Below are 16,617 nucleotides of genomic sequence, written 5' to 3'. Positions count from 1 at the left end.
GAACTATTACTTGTCTGGGGGTTGACCTCAGTCAAGCGGTTGAACATTGCTTGCCTTAGATTCTCCATATGCAAAAGGAAGATTGTGACGGTACTTGCTTCTCATGGCTTCTAGAAAGACTAAGACGTTCACTTCAAGTCAAGAAAATAAATACTTAAGTATCTCAAAGATTTGAAATACAATCTTAAAATATGGCTTAAAGATGTAAAAACAAAACAAAGTCCATATTCAACCATTAACAGCAGTTAACCAACTGCTGTTCAGTTGAAGCAGTTCAACCAACAACAAGCAGATTATACTCCCCCCTCCCACAGCAGCTACAAAACCTACTGATGACTCGATGCCTGTATTACAGATCGCATCCACTCGGGAGTAACAGAACGCTCCCCCCACCAATAAAAAAAATTACTAAACTGATAAACATAAATGAAATGTCCAAAGCAGCTTAAGCCAATAATCAGTTTTATTTTGCTTTTTTCTCATGTAATAGGAAGTCTGGAAGTAACATATCCATGGCTAGTGTAGACAAAGAAGCGACTGGGGAGGCCAGGATCACTGTGACTTTTCTGCAGGACCCTCTTCTTGCCTGTGGCTTGCAGCCTCGTGGTCACAAGACAGATCTTTGAACACTAGGTACTTGATCTCCTTGCAAGGTGAGAAGCAGGGAAAAGAGCAAAAACAAAATCTGTAGAAGAATGTGGGGAAGAAAAGTCCCTTTTCAAGAGCCCTCTTGTCACAGCCCACACAGTGACATCTGCTCATCGGTCAGTGGCTAGGCTGTGACATAAGGACTGTCATAGTTGCGGAAAACTCATAAGAGGCTTCCAAAAATGGGATACCTTAGTAATCTGACAAATGTCGGAGTTTCTTGATGTGAAAGATGAGACACGGGGGGAGCAACGAGAAGCGTCTGTCACTCTTGGAGGGACAGGAGGCCCATAACATTTCAGAGGATCCATCTGATGAAGATATCATGCCCTGACAGCAATGCATCTGACTCAGACACTCATAACAAACGGGTACTAAAAATACCCATGTTACACAGTATGTAACACAATGCACAGTCCACTGGTCAAGGGAGTTCTCCAAAAGGAAATGCACACACATCAAGGATGGAATTATAAGAATACTATATACAGACCTTCTGTGATGAAGCAGAAGTGTTAGAGGAGCATCATCTTAAAAATAAAGACTACAAATCAATGAGCTAGGGGTCTGTTTTCATGATGAAAGACTGACAAAGGCAATTTCATGATTCACTAGAAAATTCTATCAGGGTATGACTTCTCATGAGCACAAGTAGGGGGCTGCGGCTAAAATCATCTCCACATGCGGCCTGTCTGCAGTGTGGGGTCTTGCATTTCCTGAAAGAATTTCACTGACTGGATTTTTCTGGAGTTTTAAATAGAAATCTCTCCTGGTGGGAGTATGTTTCATAAAAACTAAGCGATTGTTGCAGGCTACAGTTTCCGAACCTCAACAATGCTGACATTTGGGGCCACATAATTCTCTGCCGTAGGGGCTTCCAGGCATTACGTGCCAGTAGCACCCCTCCTCCTCCAGCTTTCACAACCAAAAATGTCTCCGGAGATGCAAAATCCGCCCCACCCCACCCCGGGATTAGAACTGTGGCTGTAGACCTCGGGGTAGGCGGGGGTTTTCTGTAAAGGGCCAGAAAGTGGGTATTTTAGGCTCTGTGAGTCACACGGGGTGTCTGTCACATGTTTTTCTTCTTTAAAAACGTTATCAGCTATTCTTAACTTGCAAGCCATACAAAAATAGACAGTCGGCCAGTTTGCTGACCTCTCTTATAGACTTTCCCACATTCCTACTTTATAGGTTTTTCTTTTGTATGATTTCTTTCATCAAGAATACGGTGTGAGACCAGTTAAGTTTTGCCCAATCAGGGAGTTTACAGATTCTCCCTGGTGTGCTCGCTTGTATGCCCAGAAGGTGCCGGGTGGCACTAAGGTCATTTTGACATTAAATACCAAGCTACGGCTTCTCTCCCTAAGTTCTCTTTTTTTTTTTTTAAGAGCTGAATGCACACCTGACTTCTGCATACCACAGGTATAGGTTTTACCCCCCAGCATGAATTCTCACGAAGGCCCACGGTGATGAGGAAAAATAAGTCTTTCCCCGCCATGACACCAACTGGGTATCTCCTGGTGCATGTATTCTTTTGTGCCCAGCTGAGTTCATCAAAGTGCTCCTGCCTTCCTTACGCCAGTGAGGTCTCCCCCCCTGGCTGAGCTGTCGTGTTTCCCTGAAGGAAGACGCGTCACTGGAGCCTTTTCCACACAGACGACACAAAGAGCTTCTCTCCCCGGTGAGTTTTCACATGACTGCGAAGGGATGAGTGATCACTGAAGGCCTTCCCGCAGGCCAGGCACTCGTAGGGCTTCTCCCCGGTGTGTATCCGCCTGTGCACGTTCAGGTTTGAGCCTATGCTGAAGGCTTTCCCACAGTGGTCGCACTCGTACGGCTTCTCTCCCGTGTGACTTCTCATGTGTGTCTTGAGGGTGGACTGGTTTCTGAAGGCCTTCCCACACTGCCTGCACTCGACACGCTTCTTTACGAGATGAGAGCTCATGTGCCTCCTCCGGGACAAGTAATCCCCGAACACCTTACCGCAGACAGCACACTCGTAACGTCTCTCCTGAGTGTGTATTTTCCTGTGCGTGGTCAGGTTTGAGCTCGCGCTGAAGGCTTTCCCACACAGATCACACCCATACGGCTTCTCTCCGGTGTGAGAATTCATGTGCGTCTTCAGGATGGACTGGTTTCGGAACGCCTTCCCGCACTGTCTACATTCGATGGGTTTCTTCACGATATGAATCCTCATGTGTTTCCTCCGGGACAAGAGATCGCCGAAGGATTTCCCACATTCTTTGCACTCGTACGTTTTCTCCACCATGTGGTTCTTCTTGTGCAAGTTGAAGTTCGACTTCCATCGGAAGGCTTTCCCACACTGCGTGCACTCATAGGGTTTCTCTCCAGTGTGATTGCGGACATGCTCTTTGAGGTGAGAGGGATGCTGGAAGGCTTTCCCACAGTCGTGACATTCGTACGGCCGCTCTCCAGTGTGGGTCCGTTTGTGCGCAATGAGGTGGCAGCTCCTGCCGTATGCCTTCCCACACTCCTCACACTTGTACGGCCTCTCGCCGGTGTGAACTCTCATGTGTATCTTCAGGGACGAGAGGGTTCGGAAGGCATTTCCGCACTGACTGCAGTCGAAGGGCTTCTCCGTGAGGTGAGTTCGCGCGTGACTCCGAAGGGCGGAGGGATCATTGAAGGCCTTCCCGCAGGCGCTGCACTCGTAGGGCTTCTCCCCTGTGTGGATCCTCCGGTGCCGCGTGAGGGAAGCGCTTGTCGTGAAGGCTTTTTGGCACTGGTGGCATTCGTGCATTTTTCGGCCGTTGTAAACGCTCACGTGCTGGGTTAGATGTGACCTGTTCTTAAAGGCCGCCCCACAGTCCCGCCGATGATAGGGCCTCTTGCCAGGGTGCCTTCCCATCTGCTGGGTAAGGGGAGTGCCCATGCTGAAGACTTCAAACAGGTGAGTGTACTCGGCGGGTTTCTCCGCCAGACGCGTTCTTTCCTGTCGAGAGAGGAGTGACCAGGGCATTTCCCACAGCTCCCCACGCCCCTAAGAAACATCCAGTCCTCCCCACGTACACTCGCAGGAGTAGAAGCACGCCCTGATGACCAATGTTGTGACTGGCAGTGCAAATGGACTATTCCTGCCCCGTTTGGGGTATAGCAAATGAAACAGGGGAGGCTATGCCCTCAGGCCCCACAGGTGTAACGTTCACAAAGCTTTGTTTACTGTTTAAACCTGAATTGAGCCAACACTCATTATGTGAGGCACACCTAAGGGAAGAAATGTGAGGCTAGGTTTAGGGCTTTCCCCCACAGCTGTGGGAAACAGCATCTCAAACAGGTGCCCCTCAGGGAATGCCACTCACTGGCTCCTGAGCTGCCTTTCTAACAGGCTGCCCCAGCCTTCTCCCGTCTGGAAGACCGGGGATCATCCCAAGGAAACCTTACCACTGTCACAGCACGGGATGTTTCCTTCCCAAAAATGTCTTGCATGAGAATGGACCACTTGCTTTTAGATGGAGTCTCCCAATCTGCAACAAATTGGGAAAGTATTAACCCGAGGAAAGAACACTGGCTGGAGAAAGAAAGGGGTGATACGACAGCTGATGAAAGCAGGGGGATTTCTTTGCAAAACTAACCCCGAAGGAAAGGCAACGTCAAAGGGCAGAGCACACACGGGAGTAAAGCTGCCTGCGAGATGCCTGGCCACAGCGGACGAGACGTTTCACCTGACCCACTGAGGAACGATTCCTCAAAGACTGACACTGGTAACAAGGGAAGGGTGCAACCGGGGGTGTGGAGGCCGAAGGAACAGGACAAAGCTCACGTGGACAGGTCAAGTTCACACATGAAGCCCAGCAATTCTGCTTCTGGGGATTTACCCAAACGAAGCGAAAACACTACCCTGAAGAGAGATCCACACTCCCACGTTCACAGCAGCATTATCTACAAGAGCCGAGGCATGGAAGCAATCTAAGTGTCCTTTGACAGATGAATAAAGAAAGCGTGGTATACACACACAGTGGAATATTATTCAGCCTTAAAAAAAAAAAAAAAAAAGGGAAATTTTCTCATTCAACTAACTACACAGATGGGCCCTGAAGGCATAAATGTTAAGACAGACCAACAGACTGCATGATCTCACTTTTGTGTGGAATCTAAAATAAAAACAACCTCCCCACCCCCCCAAAGAAACAAGTGAGCTCATGGATACAGAGAACAGATTATGGTGGTTGTCAGAGTTGGTGGGTGGGCAAAATAGGTGTGAAGGGGATCAAAAGGTACAAACTTCCCATTGGGAAACAGGCCAGTCCTGAGCTATAACGTGTAACGTTCGGCATGGTGGCTACAGTCAGTAAGACTGTATCATACTGAGAGCTGTGAAGAGGGGAATGGGGGAGGCTCAGCTGGTTAAACGTCTGACTCTTGATTTCTGCTCAGGTCATGGTCTGTGCTGATAGTGCAGAGTCCACTTGGGATTCTCTCTCCCTCTCTCTTTCTCTCACCCCTCCCCCATTTGTTCTCTCTCTCTCAAAATAAATAAACTTAAAAATAAAGTTAAGACAGTAAATTCTTTAAAAATTTTTTTAATGTTTACTTATTTTTTTAGTAATATTTATTTATTTATTTATTTATTTCTGAGACAGAGAGAGACAGCGTGAGCAGGGGAGGGTCAGAGAGAGAGGGAGACACAGAATCTGAATCAGGCTCCAGGCTTGAGCTGTCAGCACAGAGCCCAACGTGGGCCTCGAACCCATGAACCGTGAGGTCATGACCTGAGCCAAAGTCGGATGCTTAACCGACTGAGCCACCCAAGTGCCCCTGAATCTTAAAAGTTCCCATCACAAGAGAAAGTTTTTTGTATCATTATGGTGACGGATGTTAATCAGGTTTACTGTGGTGATCACTTTGCGATACATACAAACACGGAGTCACTATGTTGCACGGCTGAGACACACACAGTGTTATGTCAGTTATGTCTCAACAGAAAGTAAATAAATGAGTGAGTGAAGAAGTGAGTTGGCAGGTAGATAAAGGGAAGAAAAAAGGAAGAAACACAGACTTACGTACAGAGGAGAGGCCAGTGAGACCAACGGACTTGTGACAGAGCGGAGAAGGAGCGTTCTCAAATTTCCCTGGGTGACACTTCCCCACGGACCTCCCTCCCCAGCGTCACTGAATAAAGCAGGCACCAGAAGCACCCGGGACTGCCTGGCGCTTACCGGGACATGAGGCTCTGTGAAGTCCCCTCTCCTCTGTCCTCAGCTCCTCTTCTTGCTCCAAGTGGGAGATGAGGCTGGGTTTGCCCACCTGATACCCTACTCACGGGGAAAGACACATGTTGGGGGAGGGCCGTGCAGAGGACAACCCCTTCCGTTAGACTGGGGTCAATGTTTTGGTCTTCAGTGTTCTGAAGGTGGACAAGTCTGACTTAGGAGCAGCGAAATGGTGGTGCCAAATGTCTAAGAAACACAGTGAAACGCTTTCAGAAAACACAAAGCCACAAATACCCACACGCTTTGCCCTTCAAAAGAATTCAGATTGCTCAACTCAGAAACCTATGCCCAGGCTCAGACACACTTGCCGACCTCCAAGGTCAATGCAACAGACAGGTCTCAGCAACCACTGGCAGACATCGTGGGGGTGGGGTGGGGAGAGGCATCAGCTGTGTTCCAAATCCCCACAGTCCCCAGGTCACAGCAAGTACTTAAAACAAAAACACCCGGCACACGAAGAGAGCAAGGAGCCCAGCCTTACCCACTGAGGCGAGGTTGCTGTAGTTCTCTAACATCACATCTTTGTACAGTTTTCTCTGAGAAGAGTCCAGCAAGGGCCATTCCTTCTCAGTGAAGTCCACGGCAACATCCTGGAAAGTCACTGACTCCTGAATCACCACACATATTTGGGGTCAGTAAGAAACCAGCCCATCTGTTTTCACAGAAAGATGGCAGAGGCCGGACACGAGAGGCCCCAAACCCAGGACGTTCAGATGGGATTCTGGGGACTCTTCACTAGGAGGTGATCTCATCGCTTTCAAAGGCAACATGGCTGACCTGGGGCCAAATCTGTCTCCACTCCTAGCCTGGCCTGAGCATTTTGGGCTGTATAATGAGAGAAATACCTGCTACAGAAGTCATTTCCTATTACGCCCCTGATATACCAGGACAGACAACAGTCTCGGGCCTTTTCTCCTGTGCCTGATCAGGCAGTGATCAGCCTGGTGGTACTGGGGGCACCTGGGGAAGTGCCTCTCCCACCCCCAGGGGCCCGGAGATCTTGTACCTGAGAACCCACACTGGTTGGCATAGGAGGCTCCAGGCCACTGCAAGTGAACAGGTCCACATCCTGGGGGCAGGAATGGTCTTTGGAAGGAGGACTCTGTGACTCCTGGATACAGACAGGGTCCCGGGTGGTCACAGCTGGAGGGGAGCGGATCCATGAGGATTAAAGCCTGCCTGACACTCACAGGGCGGGAAAACGCCCGTCTGTCTCTCCCACACAGTGTCTTGTAACAAGCCAGAGGAGCCCTGCCCCGCGCAGGGACCAGGGAAAGGACGGCGGACTTACACACCCGTAAAGAAAGCGATTCATGTTCTCAACCAATGAGTGAAGAAATTAAAGCTCTAAGAGGTAGAGTGGTTCTCTGCTCAGATTTTTCACAATACTGGATAAATAATAAATAGAGCTAAAGAAAAATACATAGGGGCACCTGGCGGGCTCAGTCAATGGAGCACGTGACTCTTGATGTCAGGGTTATCAGTCTGAGCTTCATGTTGGGGGTGGAGATTACTTACAAATAAAATATTTAATAATAATAATAATAACAATAATACTAAATAGATAACACAGGGTTACCTAGGACCTGTCTTTCCTTACACACCAACCACACACAATCCCTCCTTTGCCCAAACTCACCAATCAGACACGGTCACCTGGGAGGCTCCCCGGACTCTGCTCCCACCCCTTGCCAGTCCCTCAGCCCTCCCTGACAGGCCTCCCTCTAGCCATGCACACCCCTGATCTCCGTGAAGTCCAGGGGCCACTTACGCATGACTTCTGAGGGCACTCGTTCATCGCCCCAGGAACTTACCGCACGTGGGAGACAGACCAAGAGCTGCCATCCTGTGAGAACGACAGTCAATCTGCTTGAACAGGGCACTGGCAGCAGGAAGCTTCCCTCTGGCGGTCACGAGACTCTTGTAGCAGCCATCTATAGTCAATCAGAAACAGGAAAATTTTGATTTTTTTTTGTTTTTTTTTTTTAAATTTATTTCTAGGGGAGAGAGAGAGAGAGAGAGAGAGAGACAGCGTGAGCAGGGGAGGGTCAGAGAGAGAGGGAGACACATACTCTGAAACAGGCTCCAGGCTCTGAGCTGGCAGTCAGCACGAGCCCGACGCGGGGCTCGAACCCACGAACCGCAAGATCATGATCTAAGCGAAAGTTGGACGCTTAACGACTAGGCCACCCAGGCGCCCCTTATTTTGATTTTGATTTGTACCATCTCTTCTTTGGAGCAGCAAGTTCTGTCTGATCCTGGGCCTCTGTCTTACCCAGGCGAGTCCTCTGGGCAACGTGGGGAAGGTCCCTGATGAGCCTCAAAAAGATTCAGATCCACTCTCCCATGTAATCTGTTGCCAAGCACAACTCCACCAGACTCCGTAACTTGCTAAACACTTGGGCTCCAGGCTTCTGTCCTTCCTTTCAACTTCAAGGCTCACCATGCTTTAGGGCAGTCCCAGAAGCCCCAGGGACTGCCCACCTAGAACCACGTGTTCCAACCTCCAGTGCCTTCTGGACACTCATGCCACACCAACACACACTGGCCACAGCCCAGGCCTGGTCATCACTGAAATCAGCTCACCTCGCAGGCAAGGATTCAGAAATGTCCCTGAACAAAGCCTCCTCCCCAACACTCTTCTCATACGAACTCTCTCACTTGAGAGAGAATTCCAGGCCACCTATGCTGCTACCATCTTGCTCCCTGACAGCAAATTCCTCCTTGCACTGCCCCGCCTACCTAGCTAGAAGTCATTTTCACAATCTATGACTTCTATGACTCTCTGCCCATTAGAATTCCTACCAACCAAAGACCAACCTTGGATGATTCCAACCATTCGCTTCCTCTCTGAAGGTCAGTGGCAAGACCAGTCCATGCACAACCAGTAAACTCCCAAACTCAGCTGCAAAAGGAGTATTTATATTCAAGAAACACGTATAGGGGCACCTGGGTGGCTCAGTCGGTTGAGCATCCGACTTCAGCTCAGGTCATGATCTTGTGGTTCGTGGGTTCAAGTCCCACATCGGGCTCTGTGCTGACAGCTCAGAGCCTGGAGCCTGCTTCAGATTCTGTGTCTCCCTCTCTCTCTGACCCTCCCCTGCTCACACACTCTCTCTCTCTCTCTCTCTCAGAAATAAGTAAAAAACATTAAAAAATTAAAAAAAAAAGAAAAGAAATGCATACTAGGCAACCTGACCTTCCAGTGGCCTAAAAACCATGTACATATCTCACCAGTTTTTCCTGAATCAAAAACAGTCTCTTCATTACTCTTATTTTCAGCAAATAATCTTATTTTCATTTCACAGTAATCTCTAATAAAAAATATACCTCAGCAAAGAACTAGAACATAAAACTAAAAAAAGGGGGGGGCGCATTTATCAATTAAAAACGGTGTTAGGGGGCGCCTGGGTGGCTTGGTCTGTTGGGCGTCCAACTTTCACTTGGGTCATGATCTTGCGGTTCTTGGGTTCGAGCCCCACGTCGGGCTCTGTGCTGACTGCCAGCTCAGAGCCTGGAGCCTATTTCAGTGTCTGTGTCTCCCTCTCTCTCTGGCCCTCCCCTGCTCTCGCTGTCTCTCTCTCTCCTAGAAATAAATAAAAATATTAAATAAAAAAAAAACAAAAAAAAACGGTGTTGAGACCTTGACAACAAAATTGTGAAACACTGTGGAAAGAAATTAAAGACCTAAATAACCCAGCAAGAGTCTTTACTAAGGCAGTGCTTGTTCTCCCTAAGTTCACCTGCCAATACAACATGGTCCCTACAAAATCCCAGCAGGCTTTTTTTCCCAGGAGTTGACAAACCAAATCTAAAATGTAAACCAAAATGCAAAAGATCTGGAGGAGCGGGAACAATGTTAAGAAAGAAAAAAACAAATGTGGAGGATTTGCACTACTAACAGCATCACACTAATGAATGGAATAAGTAACAGACAAATAGGTCATTGGAAGAGAACAGAATGAGAAACCAACCTACATGTGTACAAATGATTTTCACTAAGAGGACAAAGCAATTCAGCAGGGAAAGCAGCCTTCTTAATAAATGGTACTGAACGGCTAAGCACCCCACTTCGGCTCAGGTCATGATCTCATTGTTCGTGAGTTTAAGCCCCGTGTCAGGCTCTATGCTGACAGCTCAGAGCCTGGAGCCTGCTTCAGATTCTGTGTCTCCGTCTCTTTCTGTCCCTCCCCCGCTCATATTCTGTCTTAAAAAATTTTTTTTTAAAATTTTAAATGAAGAGGCAACCTACCTAACAGAAAAAAATACTTGCAACTCATATATCTGATAAGGAGTTAATGTCCAAAATACATAAAAGAATCCTACAAGTGGGGTGCCTGGGTGGTTCAGTGGGTGAAGCGTCCAACTCTTGATTTTAGCTCAGGTCATGATCTCATGGTCCATGAGATGGAGTCCCACGTTGGGCTCTGCAATGACAGTGTGGAGTCTGCTTGGGATTCTCTCTCTCCTTCTCAAAATAAACAAATAAACTTTAAAAGAAAAAAATGAACTCTAGCCATTTGCAGCATGAATTCACCTTGAGGGCGCTGTGCAGTGAAATAAATCAGACACAAAGAGTTAAATGTCATACATACATTTTTACTTCTATGTGGAATCTTAAAAAACAAAACAGGTCATGGATACAGAGAAAAGATTGCCTGAGGCAGAGGGTGGGTGAAATGGGTCAAAAGGTACACATTTCCAATCATAAGATGAATAAGTCATGGTGATACAATGCACAGCATGTGACGACAGTTAATAATACTGTCGTGTATGTTTAAAAGTCGCTAGGGAAGGGCACGACACAGCGAACATAATCAAAGATGCTGTCACACATTGTGTGGTGACAGATGGCAGCGACACTTGTGGTGAGCACAGCCTAGGCTTTTATACCCAAACTACTGTAACATTTTGGTAGTTACACTTCAAGGGGAAAAAAGAAAGTAGCTGGGAGCGTAGATCTTGAAAGTTCTCATCACAAGGAAAAAACTGTAACTCTGTATGGTGACAATGGTAATTACAAACTTATTGTGGTGTGCATTCTGGAATACACACAAATATCAAATCATCATACTATACTCCTAAAACATGCTATGTCGATTATACCTCAATTAAAAAAAAAGCTGGACAATTATGAATAAAGGCTGCTATAAACCTTAAAAACATGAATAGGCAAGCCACAGATTGGGAAAAAATACTTGTAGTCTAGGGGCGCCTGGGTGGCTCAGTCAGTTGAGCATCTGGCCCTTGATTTCAGCTCAGGTCACCATCTCGTGGATCATGGGATCGAGCCCCTGTGTTGGGCTCCATGCTGACAGTGTGCAGAGCCTGTTTGGGATTCTCTCTCTTCTCCCCTCTACCCCTCACCCCCACTCATGTGCGCACATGTGCATGCTTTCTCTCTGTCTCACAAGATAAACTTTAAAAATATATTTGTAGGGGGCGCCTGGGTGGCTCAGTCGGTTAAGCGTCTGACTTTGGCTCAGGTCATGATCTCACAGTCTGTGGGTTCGAGCCCTGCATGAGGCTCTGTGCTGACAGCTAGCTCAGAGCCTGGAGCCTGTTTCAGATTCTGTGTCTCCCTCTCTCTCTGATCCTCCCCCACTCACACTCTGTCTCTTTCTCAAAAATAAATAAACATTTAAAAAAGATTAAAATAAAAAAATATAAAAAAATAAACACTTAAAAGGAGTCTTTCTAACTTTCTGGTCTCTATAAAAGTTCTAACAAAATTCCTCCCCAAACTGATCTGTGATATTCTCCTCCTCTCCTATTACAAACAAGGAGAAGTCTGCCCTCCCTTCTAGGCTGACCTCTTCAGGGTAAACAAATATGGAAATAAAATCAAAATGTACAGAGGAAAAAAAGTGAAATAAAAAAAATATTCAAATCAAAGAAAGCTAGAGGAAAGAAAAAATAGACACAGGCAAATATGTTAACGCAATAGACTAAATGCTTCCACTAAAATACAGATATTCTCAAAATAGGTTTTATGACAATCCAGTTATATGCTGTTTACAAGAAACATCTAAAACATAAAGGTATAGGGCACCTGGGGGGCTCAGTCGGTTAAGTGCTGGACCTCGGCTCAGGTCATGATCTCACAGTTCATGGGTTTGAGCCCCACATCAGGCTCTGTGCTGACAGCTCAGATCCCAGAGCCTGCTTTGGTTTCTATGTGTCCCTCTCTCTGCCCCTCTCCTGCTAGCGCTCTGTCTCTTTCTCTCTCAAAAACAAATAAACATTAAAAAATTTTTTTAAATAAAAAACATAAAGGTATAGCAAGAATGGAAATAAAAACAAGATATACAGGGCACATCCTTACTTTTTTATGTTTAATTAGTTTTGAGAGACACAGAGCATGAGCAGGGAAGGGGCAGAGAGAGAGGGAGACACAGAATCTGAAGGAGACTCCAGGCTCTGTGCTAACAGCTCAAGATGCGGGGCTTGAATCCCTTTTTTTTAAAAGCTGGTTTAAATACATTAGTACGCTACAGAAAGGATTAAAGCAAAAAGGTTCATAGAGAAAACTGAGGTATTACATAATGAAAAGAGATATAATGCAAGAAAAAAATGCTCAACATCATCATCATCAGGGAAATACAAATCAAAGCCTAAGGAGATACCACCTCACACCCATCAGAATGGCTAACATCAACAACTCAGGCAAAAACAGATGCTGGCGAGGATGCGGAGAGAGAGCATCTCTGTTGCACTGCGGGTGGGAATGCAAACTGGTGCGGCCGCTCTGGAAAACAGTATGGAGGTTCCTCAAAAAATTATAAATAGAACTACCCTACGACCCAGCAACTGCACTACTAGGTATTTATCCAAGGGATACAGGTGTGTTGTTTTGAAGAGACACATGCACCCCAAAGTTTATAGCAGCGCTATCGACAGTAGTCAAAGTACGGAAAGAGCCCAATTGTCCATTGATGGATGAGTGGATAAAGAAGCTGTGGTGTAATATATACAATGGAGTATTACTCGGCAATCAAAAAGAATGAAATCTTGCCAACTTCAACTATGTGGATACAACTAGAGGGTATAATGTTAAGTGAAGTTAGTCAGAGAGACAAATATCCTATGACTTCACTCATGAGGACTTTAAGATACAAAACAGATGAACATAAGGGAAGGGAAGCAAAAATAATGTAAAAACAGGGAGGGGGATGAAACTTAAGAGACTCTTAAATAGGGAGAACAAACAGAGGATTGCTGGAGGGGGTGTGGGAGGGGGGAGGGGCTAAATGGGGAAGGGGCATCAAGGAATCTACTCCTGAAATCATTGTTGCACAATATGATAACTGACTGGAATGTAAATTTTTAAAAAATAATAAATTAAAAAAAAAGAGTCAGATGCTTATCTGACTGAGCCAGCCACATGCCCCCTCCCTTCATTATTAATAAAAGTAATCTATGAAAAACTTATAGTTATTATTATACTTATGAAATATGGCATATTTCTAAGATCAGGAACGAGACAGATGTTCATGTTCATCATTTCCTGTCATCACTGTAAAGCAATATAGGCGAAAAAAAAAAGTTTAGAAATCAAGTTAAGACATTTGGGGTGCCTGGATGGCTCAGTCAGTTAAGCACCCAACTCTTGATCTCAAGGTCATGAGCTGAAGCCCTGCATTGGGCTCCACACCCAGCAGAGGGACAGAATCAATAAGACTTTCTTTTATAACTGACAGGATTGTATACACAGAAAAACCAAAATAATCCACAAACTATCTGAATAATAATTCAAGTAATAATTCAATTTATAAATGTCACTGGATAAAAAGATCAATGTACAAAAAGAAACTGCAATTCGTGCTAGCTGAAAAATCAAAAAGGAAATAAATAAAAATATTTACGAAGTGAAACATACCACATATGTCCATTGACAGATGAATGGATGAAGATGTGGCATATATATATGCAATGGACTATTACTCAGCAATCAAAAAGGATGGAATCTTGCCATTTGCAACTACGTGGATGGAACTAGAGGGTATTGTGCTAAGCGTAATTAGTCAGAGAAAGACAAAGATCCTATGACTTCACTCATATGAGGAATTTAAGATACAAAACAGATGAATGTAAGGGAAGGGAAGCAAAAATAATATAAAAACAGGGAGGGGGACAAACATAAGAGACTCAAATATAGAGAACAGAGAGTTGCTGGAGGGATTGGGAGGGGAGATGGGCTAAATGGGTAAGGGGCATTAAGAAATCTACTCCTGAAATCCTTGTTACACTATCTGCTAACTAACTTGGATGTAAACTAAAAAAAAAAAAAAGCGTACTTGGAGGGGCACCTGGGTAGTTCAGTGGTTAAGTGTCAGACTTTGGCTCAGGTCATGATCTCATGGTTTGTGAGTTCCAGCCCTGCATTAGGCTGTCTGCTGACCACTCAGAGCCTGCTTCATATTCTGTGTCTCCCTCTCTCTCTCTCTGACCCTCCCCCTTTCACACCTGTCTCTTCCTCTCTCAAAAATAAACACTAAAAAATTTTTTAATAAAAAAAAATATACTTGCATTAATGGAAAAAAGAATGTCACTGAAAATACTTGAGTGTGAGTCCGTTTACAAATAGTTACCATAATGAGGAAATGCATTTTTGGAAAAACATATAAGCAGTAAAATCCATAAAGGAAATTATGGGGAGAGAGGGGGTGAGGAGAGACGACACAGGTTTCGGATGTCTCATAATCTCCTTCTTGGTCTGGTTTGCAGACTTGCTTCATTTCCGTCCTTTTTTTTTTGCTTATTATTATTACTTTTTTTTTTACACAAATAGTTTATTGTCAAGTTGGTTTCCATATAACACCCAGTGCTCATCCCCACAAGTGCCCCTCTCCGTGACCATCCTCCCCTCCTCCCCCACATCCATCAGTCCTCAGTTTTTGTCAGCATTCAAGAGTCTCTCATGGTTTGCCTCTCCCCCTCCCCCCACTATTTCTCCCCTTCTTCTCCCCCATGGTCCTCCGTTAAGTTCCTCCTAATCCTCCTATACGTGCAAACATATGATATTTGTTCTTCTCTGCCTGTCTGTCCTTTTTTAATTTTTATTTATTTTATTTTAAATGTTTTATTTATTTCTAGGAGGGAGGGAGGGAGGGAGAGAGAGAGAGAGAGACAGCGTGAGCAGGGGAGGGTCAGAGAGAGAGGGAGTCACAGACTCTGAAATAGGCTCCAGGCTCTGAGCTGGCAGTCAGCACAGAGCCCGACGCGGGCTCGAACCCATGAACCGCGAGATCATGACCTAAGCGAAAGTCAGACGCTTAACCGACTAAGCCACCCAGGCTCCCCTGTCCTTTTTTTTTAAAAAATTTTTTAATGTTTATTTAGTCTTGAGAGGGAGAGTGCGCGCGCATGAGCAGGGGAGGGGCACAGCGAGAGAGGGACGCAAAATCTTAAGCAGGCTCCAGACTGAGCTGTCAGTACAGAGCAGATGCAGGGCTGGAACTCAGGAACGGTGAAATCATGACCTGAGCCTAAGTACCATGCTTAACTGACTGAGCCACCCAGCACTCCCCCGCCATGTCCTTTTAAGAGTGTGGACGTTTTCATACTTTTTGTTTTTTGCAAAGAGAATGTGTGTTTTCATACTTTTTTGACATGTTTTATATTCCAATTAAAAAATATTTTAAAGGAAAAGGATAAATAGCAAGCACAGAACGATGGTAAAAAATCAGTGCAAAACAGTAATTACAATAAATATTAATGGACTAACTCTCAAGTTAAATAACAATGTTGACGCAAAGGGGTTTTTTTTTCTTGACATGAATTTTTATATCTAATTACAGGCTGTTAACACTAGTCAACTAAAATAACAGATAAGTGCACTGAAAGCGTATATATAAGATTTAACAGTACAAATGTTAATAGAAAGCCAGTGTGCCTCTATTAATATTGGATAAAATGGGCCTCAAAGCAAAAGGAAGGTATTATCCTCTCGGTCTCCCATTCCGGACACTATAAAGTCCTGAATTCACTTGCGCGGGGCTTCTCCCTCCCCACCCCAAGGGGTCTTCTTTTTTTTTTTAAACCAGATCACCAGTGCCTCCCCGTTGTGCTAAACACAGTGGTCCTAAATTTCAGTCCTCATGTACCAGCATTTCACACTGCTGACCAGAGAGTCTAAAGCACACTCCTCACCTGGCTGCCTGGCTTTCCTGTCCCGGGTCCCTGTCCCCATTTACTCCGCCCTGTCTTATTGGCCTTTCGTGTCCTCTGGAAGACCGAGGGTAAAGGGTTAAGTGAGGAAAGCGGGGCTTACAAGGCTGACGTTAGAACTGGGTGGAATGGAGGTCACGGAAGCTGCCGCTGAAGGAACGCCAAGTTCATACAGCAGGTGCAGTCTGCAGCGGGGAAGCGAAGAGCCCCCAGCAGCTGGGAGGAAGCCGCGATGGACACCTCCTCTGCCCATGTGTATAGCCGCAATCGCCTCCCCAGAGCAATGGCTTCCGCTTCACTTCCGCCTTCTAAATCTCGCGGGACTTGAAAGGCGGCCTCTAACTCGGAAGCGTGGGGCAGAGAGGATTCTGGGAGATGTAGTTTTTGAGTTTTGACGGTTATTCCGGTGGTGCCCAAGTGGAGTCTAACGATCCACATTTCCCAACTTCTAATTGTTCCGGTGTCTCATGACTCAGTTCTCAGGTTTCTTTTAGTCTTATAATCATTCTCTCGGTAGTAGCAGCGAATCTCACCGTGTTAGTACTGTTTATACACTCAAGGCTCAAAT

At 45.7% G+C, this 16,617-nt stretch overlaps 1 protein-coding gene across 2 annotated transcripts; it reads right to left on the bottom strand.

The window, feature by feature from the left end:
• Positions 1–2,180: 2,180 nt before the first annotated feature.
• ZNF317 (zinc finger protein 317) lies at positions 2,181–16,331 on the bottom strand. 2 transcript variants are annotated; one of them, XM_039251644.1, is made up of 7 exons: positions 16,153–16,331; positions 7,694–7,813; positions 6,886–7,022; positions 6,361–6,487; positions 5,826–5,921; positions 4,051–4,133; positions 2,181–3,601 (listed from the first exon to the last, which is right to left on the bottom strand). In XM_039251644.1, the coding sequence occupies exons 2-7, from the start codon at positions 7,722–7,724 to the stop codon at positions 2,282–2,284; spliced, it is 1,794 nt and encodes a 597-aa protein (XP_039107575.1). In that variant the 5' UTR covers positions 7,725–7,813; positions 16,153–16,331; the 3' UTR covers positions 2,181–2,281. The 2 variants fall into 2 exon arrangements, with proteins under 2 accessions (XP_039107575.1, XP_039107576.1); XM_039251645.1 differs by having other exon boundaries at positions 6,361–6,469.
• Positions 16,332–16,617: the final 286 nt, after the last annotated feature.

This window comes from Hyaena hyaena, unplaced genomic scaffold (assembly GCF_003009895.1).
Source record: "Hyaena hyaena isolate Hyena2069 unplaced genomic scaffold, ASM300989v1 scaffold_396, whole genome shotgun sequence".
Lineage (NCBI taxonomy): Eukaryota > Metazoa > Chordata > Mammalia > Carnivora > Hyaenidae > Hyaena > Hyaena hyaena.
Note: the sequence above shows the minus strand (reverse complement) of the source record. Positions and strands in the feature narration are given on the sequence as shown.